This window comes from Ustilago hordei (assembly GCF_900519145.1).
Source record: "Ustilago hordei strain Uho2 genome assembly, contig: UHO2_contig_01, whole genome shotgun sequence".
Taxonomy (NCBI): Eukaryota; Fungi; Basidiomycota; class Ustilaginomycetes; order Ustilaginales; family Ustilaginaceae; genus Ustilago; species Ustilago hordei.
In genome coordinates this window covers 1,111,194-1,133,653 of record NW_024545270.1, presented here as the reverse complement: position 1 = coordinate 1,133,653, position 22,460 = coordinate 1,111,194, and the positions used below count along the sequence as shown (strand labels likewise).

Here is a 22,460-nt window from a genome sequence, read left to right as displayed (position 1 = left end):
TACAAGCCTTTTTACATAGAACATCAGATAAAGGAGTGCCTGACCGTGGTCTCCTAGTGGTGTATCTAAATTCAACTTCACCATACGGCAATCGCATTCAAGCCACACAGGACGGCATAGAGGAACGAAGAAACAATACAAAGAATGTGAGAGACTAACAACAATAGATGGTAGGAGTGAGATGCAACGTCGACTCGCAGGTGGTCTTCGGCTACGAGCGAGCGGCAACGTCGTGTCGTTTAACCGGAATCAGCCGAGTATGCAAGAAGGTTGACTTGGCTTAGGCCTTGTTCTGAGCCCTCAAACTCCTCCTCTTCAGAACAGAAGCATTCAACTTATCCAACATCTCCACCGTAGTCTCCCAACCCACGCAACCATCTGTAATGCTAACACCGTACTTCAACTGATCAATCTGACCGTTCTTGGGCTCACCCTGTTTACCCTCGTTCAAGTGACTCTCGATCATTACACCCGTGATCGCATCCTCTCCCTGCTCGAGCTGCTCTGCGATAGCATCAACGACCTTGGGCTGGTTGCGGAAGTCTTTGTTCGAATTACCGTGGGAACAATCGATCATGATGGAAGGGTGACGGTCTGGGAGAGCTTTTTGAAGTCGAGCTTTGGAAGATTTGACCGACTCGGAATCGAAGTTGGTTCCATTTGAGCCGCCGCGGTGGACAATGTGGAGATCGGCATTACCGACAGTACGGACGATGGCAGCGAGACCTTGTTCGGTCACACCCATGAAAGCGTGAGGTTGGGAAGAGGCACGGATGGCGTCGACGGCAACACCAAGACCTCCGTCAGTGCCGTTCTTGAAACCGATGGGCATGGAGAGACCGGAGACTAATTCTCGGTGCAATTGCGATTCAGTGGTACGAGCACCAATGGCTCCCCAAGAGTAGAGGTCGGAAGTGTACTGGGGAGAGATGGTGTCAAGAACCTCGCATGCCACGGGGACACCTTGGGCGGTCAAGTCGACGAGCAGGTTACGTGCGATTTTGAGACCTCGGTTGATTTGGAAGCTGCCATTGATGTCGGGGTCGTTGATCAAACCCTTCCAGCCAACAGTAGTACGTGGCTTTTCGAAGTAGGCGCGCATGATGACGACAAGGCCTTCAGACCAGCGCTCGTCAATACCAGCCTTGAGCAGCTTAGCGTATTCTTTAGCCTGGTCCACATCGTGGATGGAGCAAGGACCGACGACGACAAGAAGACGGTCGTCCTGGCCGTTGATGATAGCGCTGGACTGACCACGTGCGCGAGCGATGGTGGTTTGTGATTCCTTAGGGACGGGAATCTCGTGAAGGAGGAGCGAGGGAGAGATCAAGGGCTCAAAGCCAGCAACGCGAACATCGTTGACGTAGGCGTATTCGTCTTTAGTGCCGCTTTTGAGGATAGCCTGCGAGAGAGGCTCGGCGGATCGTCCGTTGGCGGTGTTGTTTGCAATGCTCGACGACATGGTTGTGTTGCTGAGCAAAGCGTGTGGATGGAAAAGAGGTTGTATCAGCCAAGCCAAGTGTGCGAGTCGATGGATGCTGGACCGAAAGTATTGGGGGAAATGACGATGGCGGTGGTTGAGGCGGAAGGAGTGTGAAGAAGCGACAGTATCCAAAGTGCTACTTGGCGAGATGAAACACGGCACGGTCAGTGGGAACAAAAAAGTGCGCAGATGATTTTTGAGCGCACAGCCGCTTCTTTTTGATCTTCCAATCTCGCTTCTTCAATCACACAGATGCGCTTGGATTCGCTACTGCTGCATTCTCACATGCCGGATGCCAAACTGCCCTTGATCTGAATGGGTGTGTTTGTTCGGCTGCGTTCTGTTTCGAAAAGCGAGGAAGATCAGGTGGCGGCAAACAGCCCCCAAAATTTAGGATCTTCTTCCTGCTCGGAAGAATTAGTCTGACTCGAAAAATTTCAGAATTCGCGCTGCAGCAAAACGTGCATTTTCGCATCAATTTCTTCTCAAAACTGCGCTCTTTGTCACAGCAACACCAAATCCCACAATCTAATCTCTACCTCAAGCTAGTTGCACCGTGCAACGTGTTTCGTCTCGTTGAATAGTCTTCACCGCTTCCTTTTTCTCGATTGCTTACGCTTTCACTCGCATAGCCCAGCAACGAAAGCTTGTTTGGTGTCGACTTGCAATGATACACTGAAATCGGTGGCATGAGACCTCGCTCTTCCGACATGGTGATAGCGGCACCTTTTTTTCTTCTTTTTTTTCTTTTCTTTTTTTTTCTTTTCTTTTTTTTTTCTTTTTTCTTTTCTTTTTTCTTTTCTTTTTTCTTTTCTTTTTTCTTTTCTTTTTTCTTTTCTTTTTTCTTTTCTTTTTTTTTTCTTTTTTGAACCCTCTTTTGGCGAGACAAATAATGAATTTTCCGAGGCAACTCTCATCGCCGATATCCTCTACTCACAATGGAAATCGGTGATAAGTCGGAAGTCGGAAACACACTTCTTTCTCAAGCCTAAGGCAGCTTCAATTTTCTCGCTCTCCCCACCCATCATAACCTCCTGTCTTGCCCTCACGACCATTAACAAACATAAACACACCAAAATGTTGCCAACAGCGATATCCAGCTCCCGCTCTGCGTGGAAAGGTATGTCTCTCTTCCTCCATTCCTAACTTTCGCTCGATGAAAGTCATACGCTAACCCATCCCCATCCGTTCGTTGATGTAGGACCATTCTTCGTTGCGTTCCCAAACCTTGCCGAAGCGCTCAAAAACAACACCGCTATTCGAACAAACGCTCGCAGCTGCACCATCTTGCCCAACTTTGTCGGTTTGAAGTTCCAAGTTCACAACGGCAAACACCATATCCCTTTGACAGTGACGGAAGAGATGATTGGACACAAGTTGGGAGAGTTTGCTCCTACTAGGAAACCTTTCCGTTACCGATTGACGAAGAACAAGTAATCGGATCTTCAAACACGTTTTCAACATCAGAAGAAGCGAAGGGGGAGGACTTTTCTCGACACTCAACCGTTTGTACTTGTATCTCGACCTCTTTGCATCAGCCTATCAAGCCAGATTTGCGCTTCAGACATGGACGGAAGGGTGATTCTAGCAACGTAACAGCGATTGTATGAGAAGAAGCATATTACCGGGTGACACAGGGAAAAGTAGACGATAGTAGTCTGGCTCGAGCGAGGGCAGCTCAGGCGATACCAGGCGGGGGTGCAAACCCAGTATCAGGCGCCTGCAACAGCGGCGAACCCTGAACATCCGCCGTCTCAAGATACACCTGGTTGCCCCACCACTGCAGCTCCAATGCTCCATTCTTTGGCATCTGGAGCAAGAAGTAGATTGCGATTGACTGTCCAAGAACACCGCATCTCATTTGAGTATCAGCCGACCATCTCTCTTCGCATCACTTCGAAAGGAGGAAAGGAGGTTTGCGTACTTACCGACATTACCGACCCAAAATCAAGCGCACCAGCAAACACGAAATTATACCTCGACCACCACTCCAACCTATGTTTTCTGAGCCAGTACTGAAAGAAGTACCCCACGACAATCGCCGATGTAAAGTTGATCCCAGAAGCAGGTGGGGCTAAACTCATACCTACAAAGATGATCGGTGCGGAGATGTATCGCATTGTCGACCAATTGAGCTTTCTTGATGTATACCACGTGATCAACGGCAGAACTGCGCCTACTATCAAGCCGTAGAAGAGTGAATTATAGGGTGAGCCCGGACCAAAACTTCTCTCCACTCCAATGGCGCCCCAGATGATCGAAGCGGTGTAAAAGATGTTGACTGTTGGACAGGTGAAGCGCTGAGGTTGGTTCGGGTCGCAGAGTCCCTCGATATGGTCTCGAAGGTAGTCTTTCGCCAGGATTTGCACGATACTGTTGACTGTAATTGAAAGGATTTGGACGAAAAAGATGTTGCGAGGGGCGATCTTCACGTAGTGTGCAAGCTTCTGGTCTTGGGAGAACAGAAGGCCAAAGGTGGTGGTTTGCTGGCTGATCGTCTTGAACATCATTACCGGTAAGGGTTTTCCGGGGAGAAGCCAAGATGCGAGGAGTTCAGAGACGAGATTCACTCCAGCTGGAAGGCCGCTCATGGCAAAGATGAAGCCAAAGGGAAGCATGTATGCTACTGGAATCAGGATTGCTAGACACAACGCCCAGATCGGTAGACCGGTGCCGTAGGCAGTTGTAAGAAGCATCGACATGCCAAGACCGCTAATGAGTACAGCGACGTACCACCATGAGGGAACGCTCGGATACTTGCGCATCAGCCGAGCGTGCACATCGTCAGGCATCGTCCGCCTCGCTCGCAACCGGTCCAGGACAAATCTGCCGTGGTATAGTGCCGTGTGTACTACCGCAGCCGTGATCAGAGCGAAACCGCCAAAGTAAGCCACCACGAGCCCGGCGGATATGTACACTCGCGAATAGTCTGCGTATGCGTCAGCGCGCAACGTGATGTGGTCCGGAGAGACAATGCTGACGTTGTACCGCTGACCGAATCGGTCAAAGCTACTGCCTGACAGAATGGGCAGATAAGCTGTATAGAGCATGTTGGTGAAGTACAAGATGGGCGCAGCAATCCAAATACCAACCACAAATCCACCGAAGAGGTTCGTCTGTGCCCACCAAGGTGTGATCAGCGGCGACCCTAGGTAGACGATCTGAGTCCAGTCAAATGTGAGCACGCTCGCGCCGAGCCCGTTGGCAGCGCCAAACACGACATTGACGGGAACGCTGTTCGGCCAAATCCAGCAGATCCAGTTGAAAATCGACAGTGCGGTGAACAGGTAGCCTGGCAGGAAGTAGGCGACAAAGGCGACGGCTGAGGCAATGTTGAAGCAGCGGAGCCTCGACATGCGGCTTGATCTTCTTTCGGACAGCGAATCTTCGTCGGCGTGAAGCGTGTTGAGTACTGTAGACACAGCCAGATTCTGCGGCCAGATCATTGAAGCTGGATCAACGAGTACAGCTCTAACAAATCCTGCTAGTCCTAGTCCAATGAGCTGCGGAGCGCAAACCGACAAGAAGCCATATAAAAAAGAGCGTCGGTCGTCCCAGAATCGCGCGAGATCTTGAGCCAAGAGGATGGAAAGCGAGTACGAAGGGTTGAGTCCAGTGGTAGCGGCAACGAGCACCACTGTATGCTCCTTGATGTTCCACGGACCAGGGTTGAACGACCAAGCATGCGACCTGCTTGCGCGCTTTGCGCTGTTGACTTTACGAAGGCTTGGTGGACGAAAGTAGAAGGAGCGAATCGGTAAGATGTTGGCTAGAATCATGCCTAGCGGATGAGCCAGGATCTGAATGATGATGGCGACGATCTGGATGGGCGGATTGCGTTGCGAAAGGAAAGTGTTGACGGCAGATGCGAACGCAGACAGTCCAAGACCCAGCAACACTGAACGGAAAGTGATGGAAGGCATCGTCGAATCGTCAAGATTGGAGACTGAAGCCCGCACTTCCGGATACGGCGAGTCGTCATCCTCTTCTAGCTCGAGCTCTACCGTTCTTGACATGGATGGTCGAGGCAACTGACGCAACAAATCAGCACTGTCACAGGTAGGGGCGACGTTGCCCGGCTGACCGCCCCAAGATGCAGCTCCGTGGGAAGAGCTTGTGAGGGAATACGGACCATCGCTTTCTCGGCCTGCGGAATTGCATCGTCGCTGCCAATTGCTGCTCTCGTCTCTAGTGGGAGGATGCCACTTGATCGAGGTAGTACGTCGAACACCTTGTGGAACCTTCTCTGCGATACCACCACTGTGTTGCTGATCGTCTCTCTTTGACTCGGCATGCAGGTCGAGCTTTACCGGGTCTTCGATTTGCACAAGATTGCCTTGTGTATCGTAGACAGCACCGCTCTCCTGATCAAGGTAATAGATACTTTCGCGAGGTATGTTGCTTCTCTGTCCGCTTCGAAGCGGACCTCCTGAAGTCAAAGCTGTTGGTGGACGCGCAGGAAGGCTTGAAGGAGCTGCTACAACTTGCACCCCTGGCACCTCCAGGCCGGCTGCAAAGGCGAGAATGAAGTAGCTCGTTAGTGAGATTATCTGGCAGAAACATGAGCCATTGCATTGTTTGACGGTACTCACGAGGTGCAAATGCAAAAACGTCGTCATCCTCCGCTTGGTGCTGGCCTACTTTGTCGTCATCATCTTCCATGTCGGTGTACTCTATTGAGTCGTAAGAATCTTCTTGTTCACCATGAGATCCTTGTTCGTGCTCGATACCGAATCCACCTGTTGTCGCGGGGCGTGTAGAGCTATTTAGCTGGCCAGCAGAGGTCGTTGGTCTTAGCTGTGCTGTTTTTGGTCGCGACATGATGGTGGCTCATCCGTCGTTCCGGCTTCGAGAGAGAGACAAGGCGAGGGAAGGGAAGCAAGGTGAGGGTGTACCAGACTTCGAGGATCCCGCCGCTTCTTCGAATTCATCCGAAGGCCGCCCTACTCTCTTTGTCGGTAGCTTTCGCGCTTTGCACCACAGCACTTTCGTGCCTTCATATCTCGGTGTCTAAAATGCACCAACTCAAGTTCGCAACTGCACCAGATCAATCTCGTCATTGTACCATTTCATTTTCCCTTTCCGAGTCAATTTTTTGCCTGTGCTTTGTGACCACCATCATCATGCCTCGTGCCAAGTCCAAGACGCTCTCTCTAGAGACTAGAAACAAGCTCCTCCATGCTGTCAATGAGGAGAAGCTGACTGTTGCTGTGGCTGCAAGACGTCTCATGGTACCATACACAACTACAAGAAGCTTTCTCCAACACTATCAACACACTGGTCAGGTTGAGCCAAAGAAGATGGGTGGCAAACGGGCTCCTGCCTTGAATGACGAGCATCTTTGCCAACCTGCGGGCGCTGGCTTGAATCTTGTTTTGATTGCAAGAAATGCAAAATGCAATGGTACAATGACGAGATTGATCTGGTGCAGTTGCGAACTTGAGTTGGTGCATTTTAGACACCGAGATATGAAGGCACGAAAGTGCTGTGGTGCAAAGCGCGAAAGCTACCGACAAAGAGAGTACGAAGAGGACACAGGTCTCGGTGGAACCCAGCATAATTTGTCCGTGGCAAAATGAAGTGTGGGTCTGAAGTCGGTTTGTTGTGCTCGTCAGAGACAAAGCTGTAAGCCACTCCGAGCGGCGTAATCTGGCTGATTGTATCGGGAAAAGCGCGGTCAGAGCCTCATAGCGAGGAAATTGGATGGAGTCCTGGAAACTTCAAGTGTATGTTGTGAGCGAAGAGATCTTTCTATCGAGCTGTATTCGCTCACAAGCTGCTGGGACCTTAGCTTCGGAAAGAGAGCAGATCCTGCGCCTTGTGGATGGAAGGCGTTATGTGGGTGCGAATGAAGTTTGTAGCGTGTGATTGGACGTCAAGGCACGGGTTCCGCGATGTGAGGCGATGCCATCTGAGGTTTTCTGTTCCCCCACATCGCCTTCATCACATTCATAGCAAGAGTTCGTGCTTCACTTTCCGAGGGACATCTTCCCCCGGCTTGTGTCCCTTATCGTTGTGACTTGAATAGAAGCCATTGTAGCTGACTCGAGGTGAGTCGTGGAGCACATCAGCCAGGCTTGCTAAGACATCACCTTTGAACGATGCGACAGGGGCAGTTGGTGTCACGCCTACTCTCTCGTGCGAATACTAGCCGCACGAGAATGCTCGATCGATTTCCTCTTGTGCAAATACATGTCACACAGGAAAGTTCAATACTATCTTGCAAATCTTTGCTCATACTTCCTTGCTTGTATGGAAGCTAGTACTTAAACTGGCCTCCATCTAGATCTCCTTCTTCCTGCAATCCATCTAGTTACTGTTGAAATGTGAAGAAGTAAAGTCCCGATAACTGGTGATTGGGGAGAGTCTGAGCACGATGTCACTGCTGTTTTGGAACAGAAATGTGTATACTCAATTGACTGAAGGAATGTGGCAAGAGCCTAGTGCTCTCAGCTTGATATACAGTACATGCATAAACTGTCCCAAGATTCTACATGTCACCATACATCACTCTAATGCTCAATAGCTATAAGTTGTATTGCCACACTGTCTGATATCATCTGAAAGCCCTGCTTCTTCTCTCCAAGACTGTGTAAATGATATTGACATTGACTGAGAAAATTGTGCTTTGAAGAAGAGCTGAGAATTTTTTTATTGTGGGACAGTTTATGGAGCATGCCCCCAAATAGCAACACTGCTCCATTCCTGACCTTGTGGGCTTTTGACTACAATGAAACTTGCAATGTAACTTGGTGGGCACCTTCATACACATCGAAAGTAGTGATGTGGAAAGTTTCAGCTCAATCAGATGACTGTGAGTGATCTGGTGGTGCTTTGAGTCTGACACCATCATATCTATACCATCATGCTGAAAACCACCCCAGAGAAGTGCTGATCAGCAATCTTTCACCTCCAAAATGGGGAATCTACCCATTCAGTTGCCAAGCAACTCAGTTTGAGCAAGTCTACTGTGAATCACATCAGCAAAAGTGCCTCTGCTGATGTTCCAAAGTCAAAGGGGGGCTGGCCAAGAAAACTCCAGCCTCATCATGTTCACTTCCTGGACCACTATTTCAAGCTCAATTCCACCTCCACAGTCAGGAAAGCATGCCATGCACTGCAGGAGACATTTCAAGTCAAAGCTTGCCCAACCATAGTAAGAAAAGCACTTCATTATTGTCATTACAAAGCATGGAGGTTAGTGAAAAAACTGAAGCTACTCAAGAGACATTACAAAGCCTGTCACAAATTTGCTAATGAGCACAAGGACATGACTGTTGAGAATTGGAAGAAGGTGGTATGGTCTGACAAGACAAAGATCAACTTCTTTGGACCAGATGGTAAGCAGTTCTGTTGGATTAAGAATGCCAGCTTCAACAGCAAGCTTGTCAGGCTGATGGTCAAGTCCGGCAGTGGCTCAATCATGATCTGGGGCTTTATGACATGGGAAGGGGTGGGAGGCATGCACTTGGTGCTGTGTACAATGAATTCAGACCAATACATTGATATCTTGAATGACAAGCTTGTGAAAACAATCTCAGATTTGTGGCTTCAGCATGCATATACCAACATCACTTTTCAGCAAGACAATGACCCAAAACACATGTTGAAGAAGACAACAACATGGTTGGAAAGCAATAGTATTAAGGTTATGCAATGGCCAGTGCAGTTGCCAGACTTAAACCCAATTGAACACCTCTGGCACCATCTCAAAATGTGACTTTCATGGTATAGTACAATTGCAAAGTCCAGGGATGAACTGCTCAAGAGATGTGAAGCTGAATGGACAGTGATCACTCCAGAGACATGTAGGACCCTAATAGAGAGTATTCCAGACCACATCAAGATGGTTCTGAAGGCCAAAGGAGGGAATACAAAGTACTAAGGTGTTCTTGAGGAGCACTCCATAAACTGTCCCACAATAAAAAAAAATTTCAGCTCTTCTTCATAGCACAATTTTTTTAGTCAATGTCAATATCAATTCCACAGTCTTGGAGAGAAGAAGCAGCACTTTCAGACAATATCAGACAGTGTGGCAATACAACTTATAGCTATTGAGCATTAGAGTGATGTATGGTGACATGTAGAATCTTGGGACAGTTTACATGCATACTGTATATACACTAGCATGGCAACTGCCAAAGGTGGGAGTATCCTACTTAATGATCTATCATGGCAATGAGCGGGACTGTGTTGCACCCGATCTCTGGTGAGATCGGCTCGGCTCGATCTCTGATCAGATCGGTCATCTAACCGGATCGGCTCTGCTTGATCTCCGATCAGATGGCCCCGCGTCATCCTTTGGCGTCGCACTGGATCGTAATCTCCAGCAGTAACACCATTACACCGTGCATACAGCTTGCGCACGTAATTGATAGAAACTGAAGTCGTTTCGGTCCCGATACTAGCGATTGGGGATAGTCTAAGTACAATGTCACTACTCTGTTAAGGCAGAAACATATACTCAATTGACTGAAGAAAAAGGAGTGTGGCAGGAGCCTCAAGCTCCCTGGGAGATATATATACAAACTGGGTGGTATATGCCAGGCATGGGTACATCCTACTTAATGATGAGGTCTGACAATGAGTGGGTGTAGGTTGTACCTGATCTTCAATCTCTGATCAGATCATCCCTCACCCAATCCATCTTGTAACTGCTTATGTCACCCTGTATCATTTCACTGGATCATTCCTTTCAGTACCCCTCCTCAATCCAACATGTGTGTCTGATGCCAAAAGCCCTAACATTTGATGAAGGTGTGTGAGCATCAGTGCCACAAGTGGCTTAGTGAGAAGGTTGGCCAAGTTCTCACTACTTTGGACCAGAGCAATTGTAAGTCATTGGCTTGTGATCTCGTCTTGTAAAAAGAAGTGAGCAATGTCAATATGTTTTGTCCTCTTGAAGTGTTGTGGGTTGCTTGTGATCACATGGGCTCCAGAGGAATCACTGTACAGGATTGGCACATTCCAGTCATAGAGAAGTTCGCTGTCACAGGAATGAAGGGTAGAAGTCCCAGTGCTTATGTGTATCCCGGCTGTCTTTATGATGGGCTGTTATTTGCCACAAACCTAGTGTCAGCGGTCGCACGCCCAAAACCTGATATCTGTAATAGAAACGCGTCTATTACGAATCCTGTCGAGATACGTGACAACGCTTGAAGTTGTCATGGGCCTGGATGCGCAAGAAGTAAGAAGATCCGTCAACTCATATGAAGGGAGCGCAGGAATCAAGTTATCGGGCAGATCGTGGGATTTGCAGCAGAGTTCTGTCACAGGGTCAGCAGATCAGCATATGAAGTGTGTGCCAAATTGATCTACAGCAATCATCAGGAATTGACGATCTAATTGGGTTGGTAGTGCATATGGCTTGCAAGATCAACCAAGTTCTGGGATCCTGATTAATCTCACAAGGATTGATTGGAATCAGCCTGATTGGCATGTCTCAGCAAGTTGGCCATCACGAGCAAGCATCAGGAGATTCAGGAAGGAGGATACCAGCAATAGAAGGAGAAGCATATGGAGATAACCACATGCAGGAGTGGGGACCAAGCTCAGCATCATGCAGATGGTTACCACTCAAGGGGTATGTGCATACAGCCACATAGGACCAAGCACAGGGGCAACCACATGATCAAGGGGCTTGGCAACAGGGCCTGACATGTGGTTAAGGGATTCACAAGATAAGGTTGAGAAGATGGTTGCCAGTGAAGAGAGAAGGAGCTGTGTCAAGAAGACCAGGGATTGTCTATGAGGAGGAGGAGCTGTGTTGCAGGGGTCATTACACATCACCAGGCAAAGAAGAGCATGGAGGCAAAGGGGCAGTATCACACAAACCAATACATGGTGTGAGCAGTAGAGGCGCAGCATCAAAGGGAGTGACACCAGCAGGAGAGAGAGTGTCAAGAGGAGGTGAAGGCCTCTCAGGAGGAGTAGGAAAGGTGTTGCAGGTGACACCAAGTGAATGCATAAATACTCTCATTCTACTATAGCATACAAGTGGATCCTCATCCACTCTACTCTATACTTTACATACTCTTTACTTGACTCATAGTTACATATCATTGCAATAGCAGAGCTTTGCAATGACACCTCATATGTGTGTGTTGTATCACTGTTAGGCATCAACTGTAGGCAGTGTTCCTCAACACCTGTGGTCCAGTCCCTTACTGTAGGCAGTGTTTTCTTGACATCTGCAGTCCAGTCAGTTATTGTAGGCAGTGTCCAACACCTGCAGTCCAGTAACTCCTGTCCTCTGTAGGCAATAAGCATATCACAGTCCAGACAACAATTAGAGAGCATTAGCAACAGTACTATGAACACTCATACTGTAAGGAGAGTATACTACTCTCCCTCCAAAGAATAAACAGATGTGCCATGCAACCTCTGAACAGAGTGTTCAAGGCAGTCAGCCGAGACCTACCAGTACAAAGCCATCTGGTTACATTTAGTCAGAACATCCTGAGTAGATCTTACTTGATTGTCCTCACCGATACCAATCGGAAACACCCAATCTGGTTTCAGGCGCGCGACCGCTTACAAGTTCATTGAGATCTGTAGTAGAAACGGTGCTAAGACAGATCCCACCAAGATTGGCATGAGCAAGGATGGTATCACGAATTCTGCTGAGATCAGTAGTAGAAGGGATCATATAGCAGATTCTGTGGAGATCAGTGGCAAAGATGATTGTATGACAGACTCACATGCAAGGAGGACCAAGCTCTGCCAAGACAGGGACCAAGCTCAGAAGCATGCAGCTGGTTACCACTCAGGGGTTCACAAGACAGGAATCAGGAGAACAGTCACTGGTTAGGAGGAAGGAGAGCTGTGTCAATGACACCAGCATATAGGTCATGAGGAGGAAGAGCTGTGTCAAAGAGGTTGGCACACAGCTCAGGAAGGACAGGAGCGATGTTACAAGGACTCCTGTACAGTACTCGACAAAGAAGGTACTCTCTGGAGAGAGAGCCAGAGCAGTGTCGCAGGTGACACTGCAAAGAGGTATATAATCATACCTTCTCGTCATAGGTGGATGAGTGGATCTCCATCCACTCTACACCATACATTACTAGTTATAGCTTACACATAAGTATACATTAGTATCCAGTCAGCAAGTTGCAATCTCAATAGATTGCATCCATTTTAGCACATGTGTTGCATCACTGCTCACTGATGTCCAAAGGTGGTTCAAAGAAACCTGCAGTCTGGATAATGATAGAACTGAAGGCAGTCATCCACTGTGGTCCAGGGATCACTTCAAGCATACAGTCAACACACTGGACACTCATGTTGGCACCACCAATTATATCTCTCATACCAGACCTTGGTGTCAGTACCAATTCATATCAGTTATTGATTGTGCTGAGCTACCTCTGGATGGATTGTCCACAGCGGTCAGTCGAAACCTGCAATAGCAAGACCATTACTGCATTTCCAGGCAAGTAAAGTGATAGAGATGACTCTACTACATATTTCACCAAGAACCATAATACCACAAGTGCTGTTGCATAACTCGACAGGATTCGTAATAGACGCGACTCTATTACAGATATCAGGTTTTGGGCATGCGACCTCTGACAGAAGTATTATGATTCTTGTCGAGATATGTAGTAGAGATGTCTCTATCACTTTTCTCGCTCGAAGATGTAGTAGTGGTTTTGCTATTGCAGGTTTTGACTAACCACTGTGGACACTCAGTCCAGAGGTAGCTCAGCACGATCAATAACTGTTATGAACTGGTACTAACACCAAGGTTTGGTGTGATTGAGATGGTTGATGTTGCCAACACAAGTGTCCAGTGTGTCGACTGAACGCTCCTTCATATGACTTCAACTTCTTCCTGCCTCCTGCGCATCCGGCTCCTATGACACCTAGCACATCGTCCGACTGCAAATGCAATGTCCGGCCTACTTCCCTGTGCGACCCATAACAACAATCCCACAATTGATGCATAGTGTCGTACCTCCTCAGTGCTTGCAGTGTCTCCTGTCAGGGGTCTCGCGCCTGAAACCCAGGTTGGTCTGTCGAGATACTCGGTGACTATCAAACTGTGCGACAGCTATTGTCTCGGTATCGGTGACTATCAAGTTGTGCAGTGACAGCAGGTGGTGTTCGTTGTATATACTATCGTAGGTTTCGGCTGACCTCTGTGGACACTCCGTTCAGGGGTAGCTCAGCACGATCAATATCAATGTTATGATGACACCAAGGTCTGGTGTGAGTGTTGATGATGATGAGGTTGATGGTGTTGGTGATGAGATTGGTGATGTCAATGATAATGAGGTTGATGGTGTTGGTGATAAGGTTGGTGGCATCAACACGAGTGTCCAGTGTGTTGACTTGATGCTTGAAGTGATCCCCAGACCGCAGTGGACTACTGCCTTCGGTTCTATCTTGATCCGGACTGCTAACCTGCTATGGGTGCCTTCGGACGTCAGGTAGTGGTGATACAACACACACACTATGATGAGGAGCAACCTTGATAGATTGCTGCTATGCTGACTGAAACTAATGTATACTTATGCTGAAGTGATAACTAGTTATATGGTGAGTAGAGTGGATGAGGATCCACTCGACCTATGATGATGAGAAAGCATGGTTATATACCTCTTCTCAGCATCGCCAGTGATGCTGCTCCTGCTCTCTCTCCAGAGAGTACCTTCTTCATCGAGTACTGCTCAGGGGCCTCTCCTGCTTGGCACCCCTGTGCCTCTTGAGCTGTGTCGACTCCTTTGACACTGCTCCTCCTCCTCATGACCTGGTGTCAACTCCTTCGACACTGCTCCTCCTCCTCATGACCTGTGACAGTTCCTTTGGCTCTTGTCTCTCGAGCCCCTGAGTGGTAACCATCTGAGCTTGGTCCTCTTCGTGGCTGTGCCTGCTCCTTGAGCTTGGTCCTCTTCATGGCTGTGCCTGCTCCTTGAGCTTGGTCCTCCTCGTGGCTGTGCTTGGCCCTTCTTTGCATGTGAGTCCGTAGGAGTCCATGGTCTCCATGGAGACTGCACTACAACCATGCTCTCTACTGATCTCGACTAGATCTTCGATACCTGTGCTCCTTCCATATGAACCCGTGACCCTCCTGCTTCTTGAGCATCCAGGCCCATGTCACCCGTGACCCTCCTGCTTCTTGAGCATCCAGGCCCATGACATCTCCTTCTTGTGGTTTGAGGGTGTTGATGGCTTCGGTCACTGGGGTCGATGCCACCCAGGCTTGATCCATTCCATATTTCATTAGTATGCCTTCGATGTATCCCTTTTGGTCTATTGAGAGTGTTCTAGCTTCATGGTTGTATCATATGTTTAGGCCAATGATATGCATCACCTCACCCTGGTCTGTGTTGCTGAAAACACTTGAGAGTTGCTGTTGAACTGATTGAACTTGCATGGCAGTTGCACCAATGATGAGCAGGTCATCGACATATACTGCAAGGAACACCATCGCATTGCTGGAACCATGTGCATATATGCATGGCTCAGCTTGACACCTCTTGAAGCCAAAAGCCTGGAGCTGTTCATCAAGTGCAGCATGGCACAGGTGTCCAGCTTGCTTGAGACCATACAGTGCTTTCTTTAGCCTGTAGCATTTTCCTTCTGTTTCCTTTGTCTCAAACATTGGTGGGATTCAGATGTGTACATCCTTGTTGATCTTCCCATTTAAGAATGCAGTGCTAACATCAAGCCATGCGACATGTAGGCCATATCATTGGGTGAGAGCAAGCAGCATTCTGATGATTTGCAGTCATATGACTGGACTGAATGTCTGGTCGTAATCTAGGCCCAGACATTGGGCATATCCTTGTGCAACTAGGCAAGCTTTGTACCTTGTGGCTTGATGTTGAGTGTCGAGCTTGAGCTTATAAACCCATCAAATGCCAATGAGCTTGCCATCTGTTGGGATGTTGGCGAGCTCAAAGATGTTCATTTTGTCCATGCTCACCATTTTGCTAGCCATTGCCTCCTTCCACTTGTGCCAGTCATCATGCATTTTTGCTTTGTTGAGTGACAAGGGCTCCAATAGGATTCTGTCAGCACTGTGCATTTGCTGACCACTCACAACAAGTGCCACTCCATTCATTACCATGACAGCAAAGGCCATGCAATCAAGGTGGTGATTGCTGATTGTTGGTGTTTGAGTGCTTGAGCACTTCACAGCAAAGGCCATGTATCTGAGAGGGTCCAAGCTGTCTGACAAGCCCATACAATTGATCTCGAGGACTGAGACATTGTCATATATGTCCATTGTTGCATTGCTCTGAGGTGTTTCGAGTGTTGGTAGGTCAGTGTGGACTGGGTTCTGTGCATTGTTCCCCTCATTGGATGGGGTCGTGTCCAGTTTGGCTCGCAAATCAGTGGCAATTGTGTCAAGGTCCATGACCACCTCACCAGCATCCTCAATTTCGGCCATCATTTGATCCCACTTGCAATCATAGCTTGAGATATTGGATGTATCCAAACATGAGTTGGTGTTGCACTGGCAAGAGTATGGTATCAAGGAGGGTGGCCCAATGTCATTGGCATCAGGTTCCTCATTTACATCGCCCAGGGGTAGCCAAGTGTATGACTGAAGCAGCTGACTGTTTCTGGCAATCACAGGCTCTTGAGGAGGAAAAGCAGCAGTTCCTGATTGCTCAAGCTTGGAGAACTGCATATCCTTGGCAACAACAATGTGATTGAGTTTGGGGAGTCATACCTTGTGGCCCTTGATGGCGCACAGCACATCGGAGAAGCCGAGGTAGATCCCTCGGAGGGCATGGGTGTCATAGGAGCCGGATGCGCAGGAGGCAGGAAGAAATTGAAGTCATATGAAGGAGCACAGAAATCGCAGGATCAGGCTAAATGAGAGCTTAAGGAAGAGTTTGCTGAGATCAGTAGTAGAAACAATCCTATGGCATAACTCATCAGGATCTGTAGGAACAAGGTCATTACTACAGAGTTCAGTGGGAATTGTAATATCATGCTGGGTACAACAGACCTCATGGGAATTGGTCTGAGAGGCACCCCATTGCCAATACAACTAGGGGAGGATACTGTACAAGGGGAGGACACCACTGGATGAAGCAGGGGCCTGGCACGATGATGAAGTCAGTGCCAACAGGTGGGCACTGATGACAAGAGGGCAATGAGAGGGGGTGCAAGTTGCCACTCAGATGAAGTGGGACTGGCCCCTAACAGAGATGAGACAGCAAGAGACCTGTCCATCTGCAGGAGGCTAGGGAAGCGGTGCCAATGAGTGGCATCACAAGGATGGATGGGGAGGATAGCAGGGAGGAGGAGGAGGAGCAGTGTTGCAGGCAACACTACAAGAAAGGTATATAACCATGCTCCCTGTCATAGTAGGTGAGTGGATTGGCCATCCACTCTACACCATACACAACTAGTTATCACTTCACACAAGTATACATTAGTTTCAGTCAGTGAAGTTGCAATCAAGTAGATTGCTACCATTGTAGCATGTGTGTTGTATCACTGCTCACTGATGTCCAAAGGCAGTTGATAGCAAACCAGTGGTCCAGATAATGATAGAACTGAAGGCAGTCATCCACTGCAGTCTGGGGATCACCTCAAGCACTCAGTTGACACACTGGACACTCATGTTGGCACCACCAACAATCTCAGTCACACCAGACCTTGGTGTAGTCACAATACATCTATCTTTATTGATTGTGCCAAGCTACCTCTGGATGGAGTGTCTGCAGCAGTTAGTCGAAACCTGCAATAGCAAAACCACTACTACATCTTCAGACAAGAAAAGTAATAGAGACATCTCTACCACATATCTCAACAAGAATCATAATACACAAGACATTACCACATATCTCGATGGGATTCGTAATAGACGTGTTCCTGTCACAGATATCAGGTTTTAGGCGCATGACCTCTGACAACGGGGACGAAGATGCTTGCTGACGATAGGGTGGCTTCGTAACCATGTTGTTCTTGTGCTGCCCTTGAGAATGACATAGGTGATGCATCCAAAACATTGCACATTATGTGGATTGGGTTGCTTGCTGTAATATAGTTTGAAAGGTGTAATGTGACCATGTGTGTTGCTGGCCAATTGATTGTGTATGAAAGCCACCTGTGATGTGGTGTGGGGCCACCAGTGTTCATCCATGTTTGAGTCATACAGCAGACTGTGGGCAATCTTCTGAATGGTCTGGATTGCTCGCTCTGTGAAGGTGTTATCCATGTGTTGCTGGGTTGGAGAAGCAGTGATCTTCACCCCTGTGGATGAGCAGGTGTCTCAGAAGGCAGTGGATCAAAGTTTGCCCTGGTCTACATGAACCTCTTTGAGTCCATGATCAAGGACCACATGTGATGGTTGTCAATGTGTGTTGACATGTACCTCCAAAAGCCACCATATCGCCTCCTGGGAGGACCCCCCTTTGTTTGCCAGGCCATGCACCCATATCATGCCCAAGAAGGCATCATGGATGATGAGGATGTATGCAAACTTTATATTGCCATGTAGTGGTCCCATCACATCCATGGACACCAATTCGAGTGGTTTCTCAACTTGTTGAGGGTGGGTGACATTGTGTTCGATAGCTTTACTATGTACACAGACATCACAAAGGACACCAGAATGTGTAGCAGGACTTGAAGGGATGTCATGAGCATGAGTTACCACACACGTGTGCATGATGGACTCATAGCTAGCATGAGTTACCACACGCGTGTGCATGATGGACTCATAGCTAGCATGACCTAACCTTCGGTGCCAGAGATTGGCTTTGTTGTGAGGTGGTGGAGGATGTCCTGAGCTTGCCATTGTTGCAGCAAATGCAAGGGAGACAGCAGGTTTGGGCATGCTGTCATCCCATATTATCATGGCAACAGCCAGATAACCATCTCCACTGGTAGGGACATGAATCATATGATCATGTTTGTCTTGTACAGTGACAAGCTCATCCTCAAATGTCACTTTGCCTTGAGCATGTGTGACCAACTTCATGCCAATGAGGTTTGTCACAAGGCCAGGTACTAAGAGACAGTCCTGATATGTCATTCACTCCCATTGACACATCTTGGGGCTGTAGCTCAACAGGCTCACCATCCCACGCATCTTGGTGGCAGGAAGTTTTTCACTGTCAGCAGTGGTGATGTGGACCAATTCACCCACACCTTTCCATAACGAAGTGAGTTAACCATGACACATGATGCTCCTGAATCAAACACGAATGGAACAAAATGGGGCAGAAGATCGATTGGTGCCAGCTCAATGTCTGTGAAGAATGCTAGAGCTGGAGCCATATCCTATTCTTCTTTAGGGTTCTCAAGCAGTAACACCATGCACATGTTGGCATGGCCCTTGGGAGGTGTCTTGATCTTGTCATGCTTCCATTGGCCATGGGCAATGTCATCTGGGCAATGGTTAGCTGTGTGGCTGAGCTCTCTGCACACCCAGCAGTTGATGAGCATAGCCACTCACAATGCAACTAGCTCAGTCTCACCAGATGCAGTCAGTATATCAACAGGAGCACTCTTGGCAGCAAGCTCATAGCACTGATGTAGCATGTTGGTGACACTCTTGGCAGTTTGTTCTTTTCCATTAAGCTGTTCATGTAATATAAACACTGAATTGAATAGAGCATTTCTGTCCAAGGGCAAGGTGCACTTGAGAGTCCTGTAACAGTGATCAGGCATCCAGGGGTCTTGAAGATAAGCATGTAGCTCCAATATGTGAGCCTCCCATTTTGTGAGGAAGTTGTATGCATGCTTCCCAACTTGGTCCCAGTGCAAGGCATAGGTCATGGTGAGGAGTTTGTATTCTTTGGCTGTGGAATGTACCATACACTTCTTCATTGCCCAGTTGAATAGGTCAACAGCAATAGGTACAGGTTGGTCACCATGTTCAGCAAAATACTCTGTGCACAGCTTGTTGGAGAAGCTGCACATGATGATCGAGCTGAGCATGAAATCAGTGTCTTCAAACGTCGTCGCTTTCCTGTCGAGTGTCATGGGCCTGGATGCGCAGAAAACAGGAAGATCTGTCAAGTCATATGAAGGGAGTGCGGGAATCGAGGAATTGGGCAGATCGTGGGACTTGCAGTAGAGTTCACTGAGATCTGTAGGAAGAACAGTTCTAGGGCAGATCCTAGCTAGATCAGCACAAGCCATAATGGTATCACAAATCCCACCAGAATCTGCAGTACACAGGATCATAAGACATATTCCACAGAGATCAATGGCAAGGATGATCACACAATAAACAGAGTAGTAGCAAGGATGGCTGGGGTTGCCACCAGATGAAGCAGGGGCCTTACACAGCATTGAAGTTGGTGCCAGCAGGTGGGCACTGATGACAGGGAGTAATGAGAAGGAGCAAGTCACCACCCAGATGAGGTGGGACTGACCCCTGATGGAGAGGAGGCAGTGGGAGGCCCATCCATCCACAAGGGACAAGGAAGCGGTGCCAATGAGGAGCATCGCAAGGTGGATGGGGAGCATAAGAGGGATGAGGAGGAGGAGCAGTGTCACAGGCAATGCTACACAAAAGGTATATAACTATGTCCCTTGCCACAGCAAGTGAGTGGATCACCATCCATTCTACACCATACATAACTAGTTATCACTTTAAGCATAAGTATACATTAGTTTCAGTCAGTGTAGTTGCAATCAAGTAGATTGCTTCCATTGTAGCATGTGTGTTGTATCACTGCTCACTGATGTCTGAAGGCAGTTCATAGCAAACCAGTGGTCCAGATAACAATAGAACTGAAGGCAGTTGTCCACTGCAGTCCAGGGATCACCTCAAGCATTCAGTTGACACACTGGACACTTGTGTTGGCACTACCAGTCCTCTCACTCACACCAGACCTTGGTGTCATCGCAATACATCTATCATTATTGATCGTGCCAAGCTACCTCTGGATGGAGTGTCCACAGTGGTCAGTTGAAACCTGCAATAGCAAAACCACTACTGCATTTTTGGTAGAGAAAAGTGATAGAGATGACTCTACTACATATCTCACCAAGAACAGCAACACAGCAAGCATTGTCACATAACTCGATAGGATTCATAATAGATATGTTTCTACTACAGATATCAGGTTTTGGGCATGCGACCTCTGACATCGAGGATGTTTCGGGCGAAAGGAACCACAGACAACATCGCGAGCATCCAGCATCACCACGCATGCACTGAAACTGATCTTGGATTGAGAAGTTCCTTTTCATCCCATCTCATCTTGTCTTTCAGGCCTGATAGCACTTTCAGGTGATGGTTGGTGTCATAGGAGCTGGATGCGCAAGAGACAGGAAGAAGTTGAAGTCATATGAAGGAGTGCAGAAATCACAGGATCGGGCTAAACGAGAGCTTAAGGAAGAGTTTGCTGAAATCAGTAGTAGATATAGTCCTATGGCATAACTTGGCAGGATCTGTAGGAACACAGTCACTACTACAGAGTTCAGTGAGAATCATAATATCATGCTGAGTATGACAGATCTCACAGGGATTGGTCAAGAAAGGCACCCCATTGCCGATAGGACAAGGGGAGGATACTGTACAAAGGAAGAACACCACCAGATGAAGCAGGGGCCTGGCACAATGATGAAGTCAGGGCCACCAGGTGGGCGCTGATGACAAGAGGGTGATGAGAGGGGGTGCAGGTTGCCACCCAGATGAAGTGGGACTAGCCCCTATAGGAGATAAGACCATGACAGACTGTCCATCTGCAGGGGGTGAGAGAAGCACCATGCAGTGGATGGGAAGGATAGGAAGGGATGAGGAGGGGGAGCAGTGTCGACGAAACCTCCAGAGTAGGAACAGTGTCGCAGGCGATGTTGCAGGAGTGGGTATATAACCATGCTCCTTGTCATGACAAGTGAGTGGATGGGCATCCACTCTACACCATAATAACTAGTATCACTTCTACACCAAGTACATTAGTTTCAGTCAGCATAGTTGCAATCAAGTAGATTGCTCTCATTGTAGCATGTGTGTCATATCACCACTCACTGATGTCCGAAGGTGGTTCATCGCAACCAGTGGTCCGGATAAAGATAGAACCGAAGGTGTCACAGGGACGGCTGGCCTGCGCAAGAGAGTGCGCCAAATGATCAGCGGCAGTCATGGTAATTTCGCGTAACGGAGCAGTATATGAAGGGTGCACAGAAGATCAACATATGAAGGGTGCACCAGATTGATCAGAGCCAAAAACCATTGGGGATCAATGAGATTAATCAGGTTGGCAGTGCACATGAATTATGAGATCAATTGAACCCCAGGAATCCAGATCAATCTCATGGGATTGGTCAGAGTCAGTTGGATCAGCACACTTCAACTAGTTGGCTGATCCGAACAAGTAGACAGAACTGTGCCAATGTGACCACATGACCAGGGGGTATGGTCACAAGGTTCAAAGGGGTTTCACAAGATAAAGTCGAAAGGGAGCTGTGTTGAAAGGGGGCATCACACATCAGACAGAAGGAGAGCATGTAGGCAGGAGGGCAGTGTCATGGGCCTGGATGCTCAAGAAGCAGGAGGGTCACGGGTTCATATGGAAGGAGCACAGGTATCGAAGACCTAGTCGATACCAGTAGAGAGCATGGTCGTAGTGCAGTCTCCATGGAGACCATGGACTCTTATGGACTCACATGCAAAGGAGAACCAAGCCACATGTGAGGAGGGCCAGGCACAGCCACAAGGAGGACCAAGCTCAAGGAGCAGGCACAGCCACGAAGAGGACCAAGCTCAGATGGTTACCACTCAGGGGCTCGAGAGACCAGAGTCATAGGACACTGGCAAGCAGGTCCTGAGGAAGAGGAGCAGTGTCGAGGGAGTCGACACCAGGTCATGAGGAGGAAGAGCAGTGTCGGAGGAGTCGACACCAGGTCATGAGGAGGAGGAGCAGTGTCGAAGGAGTCGACACCAGGTCATGAGGAGGAGGAGCAGTGTCGAAGGAGTCGACACAGCTCAAGAGGCACAGGGGTGCCAAGCAGGAGAGGCCCCTGAGCAGTACTCGATGAAGAAGGTACT

At 48.3% G+C, this 22,460-nt stretch overlaps 10 protein-coding genes across 10 annotated transcripts; 3 read left to right on the top strand and 7 right to left on the bottom strand.

Annotated features, from left to right (window-relative positions):
* Positions 1-280: 280 nt before the first annotated feature.
* UHO2_00359 (putative phospho-2-dehydro-3-deoxyheptonate aldolase, tyrosine-inhibited) lies at positions 281-1,462 on the bottom strand (the record flags this gene model as incomplete). The annotated part of the gene is made up of 1 exon (XM_041556978.1): positions 281-1,462. One exon carries the CDS (start codon positions 1,460-1,462, stop codon positions 281-283), a length of 1,182 nt encoding a protein of 393 aa, XP_041412912.1.
* Positions 1,463-2,560: 1,098 nt separating this feature from the next.
* On the top strand, positions 2,561-2,920 carry UHO2_00358 (putative mitochondrial ribosomal protein S19; the record flags this gene model as incomplete). The annotated part of the gene is made up of 2 exons (XM_041556977.1): positions 2,561-2,603; positions 2,685-2,920. The coding sequence occupies 2 exons, from the start codon at positions 2,561-2,563 to the stop codon at positions 2,918-2,920; spliced, it is 279 nt and encodes a 92-aa protein (XP_041412911.1).
* Positions 2,921-3,161: 241 nt separating this feature from the next.
* On the bottom strand, positions 3,162-6,304 carry UHO2_00357 (uncharacterized protein; the record flags this gene model as incomplete). Its single annotated transcript, XM_041556976.1, has 3 exons — positions 3,162-3,320; positions 3,412-5,993; positions 6,076-6,304. 3 exons carry the CDS (start codon positions 6,302-6,304, stop codon positions 3,162-3,164), a joined length of 2,970 nt encoding a protein of 989 aa, XP_041412910.1.
* A 1,854-nt stretch (positions 6,305-8,158) lies between these two features.
* On the top strand, positions 8,159-9,203 carry UHO2_00356 (putative transposase; the record flags this gene model as incomplete). Its single annotated transcript, XM_041556975.1, has 2 exons — positions 8,159-8,297; positions 8,422-9,203. 2 exons carry the CDS (start codon positions 8,159-8,161, stop codon positions 9,201-9,203), a joined length of 921 nt encoding a protein of 306 aa, XP_041412909.1.
* Positions 9,204-11,059: 1,856 nt separating this feature from the next.
* UHO2_00355 (uncharacterized protein) lies at positions 11,060-12,768 on the bottom strand (the record flags this gene model as incomplete). Its single annotated transcript, XM_041556974.1, has 8 exons — positions 11,060-11,244; positions 11,318-11,466; positions 11,517-11,673; positions 11,904-11,917; positions 11,971-12,141; positions 12,287-12,471; positions 12,496-12,533; positions 12,651-12,768. 8 exons carry the CDS (start codon positions 12,766-12,768, stop codon positions 11,060-11,062), a joined length of 1,017 nt encoding a protein of 338 aa, XP_041412908.1.
* Positions 12,769-13,678: 910 nt separating this feature from the next.
* UHO2_00354 (uncharacterized protein) lies at positions 13,679-13,921 on the top strand (the record flags this gene model as incomplete). Its single annotated transcript, XM_041556973.1, has 2 exons — positions 13,679-13,809; positions 13,843-13,921. 2 exons carry the CDS (start codon positions 13,679-13,681, stop codon positions 13,919-13,921), a joined length of 210 nt encoding a protein of 69 aa, XP_041412907.1.
* A 577-nt stretch (positions 13,922-14,498) lies between these two features.
* UHO2_00353 (uncharacterized protein) lies at positions 14,499-15,092 on the bottom strand (the record flags this gene model as incomplete). Its single annotated transcript, XM_041556972.1, has 2 exons — positions 14,499-14,740; positions 14,807-15,092. 2 exons carry the CDS (start codon positions 15,090-15,092, stop codon positions 14,499-14,501), a joined length of 528 nt encoding a protein of 175 aa, XP_041412906.1.
* A 252-nt stretch (positions 15,093-15,344) lies between these two features.
* On the bottom strand, positions 15,345-16,127 carry UHO2_00352 (uncharacterized protein; the record flags this gene model as incomplete). The annotated part of the gene is made up of 1 exon (XM_041556971.1): positions 15,345-16,127. One exon carries the CDS (start codon positions 16,125-16,127, stop codon positions 15,345-15,347), a length of 783 nt encoding a protein of 260 aa, XP_041412905.1.
* Positions 16,128-17,335: 1,208 nt separating this feature from the next.
* On the bottom strand, positions 17,336-19,909 carry UHO2_00351 (uncharacterized protein; the record flags this gene model as incomplete). Its single annotated transcript, XM_041556970.1, has 5 exons — positions 17,336-17,650; positions 17,826-18,476; positions 18,605-18,736; positions 18,770-18,875; positions 18,912-19,909. 5 exons carry the CDS (start codon positions 19,907-19,909, stop codon positions 17,336-17,338), a joined length of 2,202 nt encoding a protein of 733 aa, XP_041412904.1.
* A 1,418-nt stretch (positions 19,910-21,327) lies between these two features.
* UHO2_00350 (uncharacterized protein) lies at positions 21,328-21,555 on the bottom strand (the record flags this gene model as incomplete). The annotated part of the gene is made up of 2 exons (XM_041556969.1): positions 21,328-21,353; positions 21,441-21,555. 2 exons carry the CDS (start codon positions 21,553-21,555, stop codon positions 21,328-21,330), a joined length of 141 nt encoding a protein of 46 aa, XP_041412903.1.
* Positions 21,556-22,460: the final 905 nt, after the last annotated feature.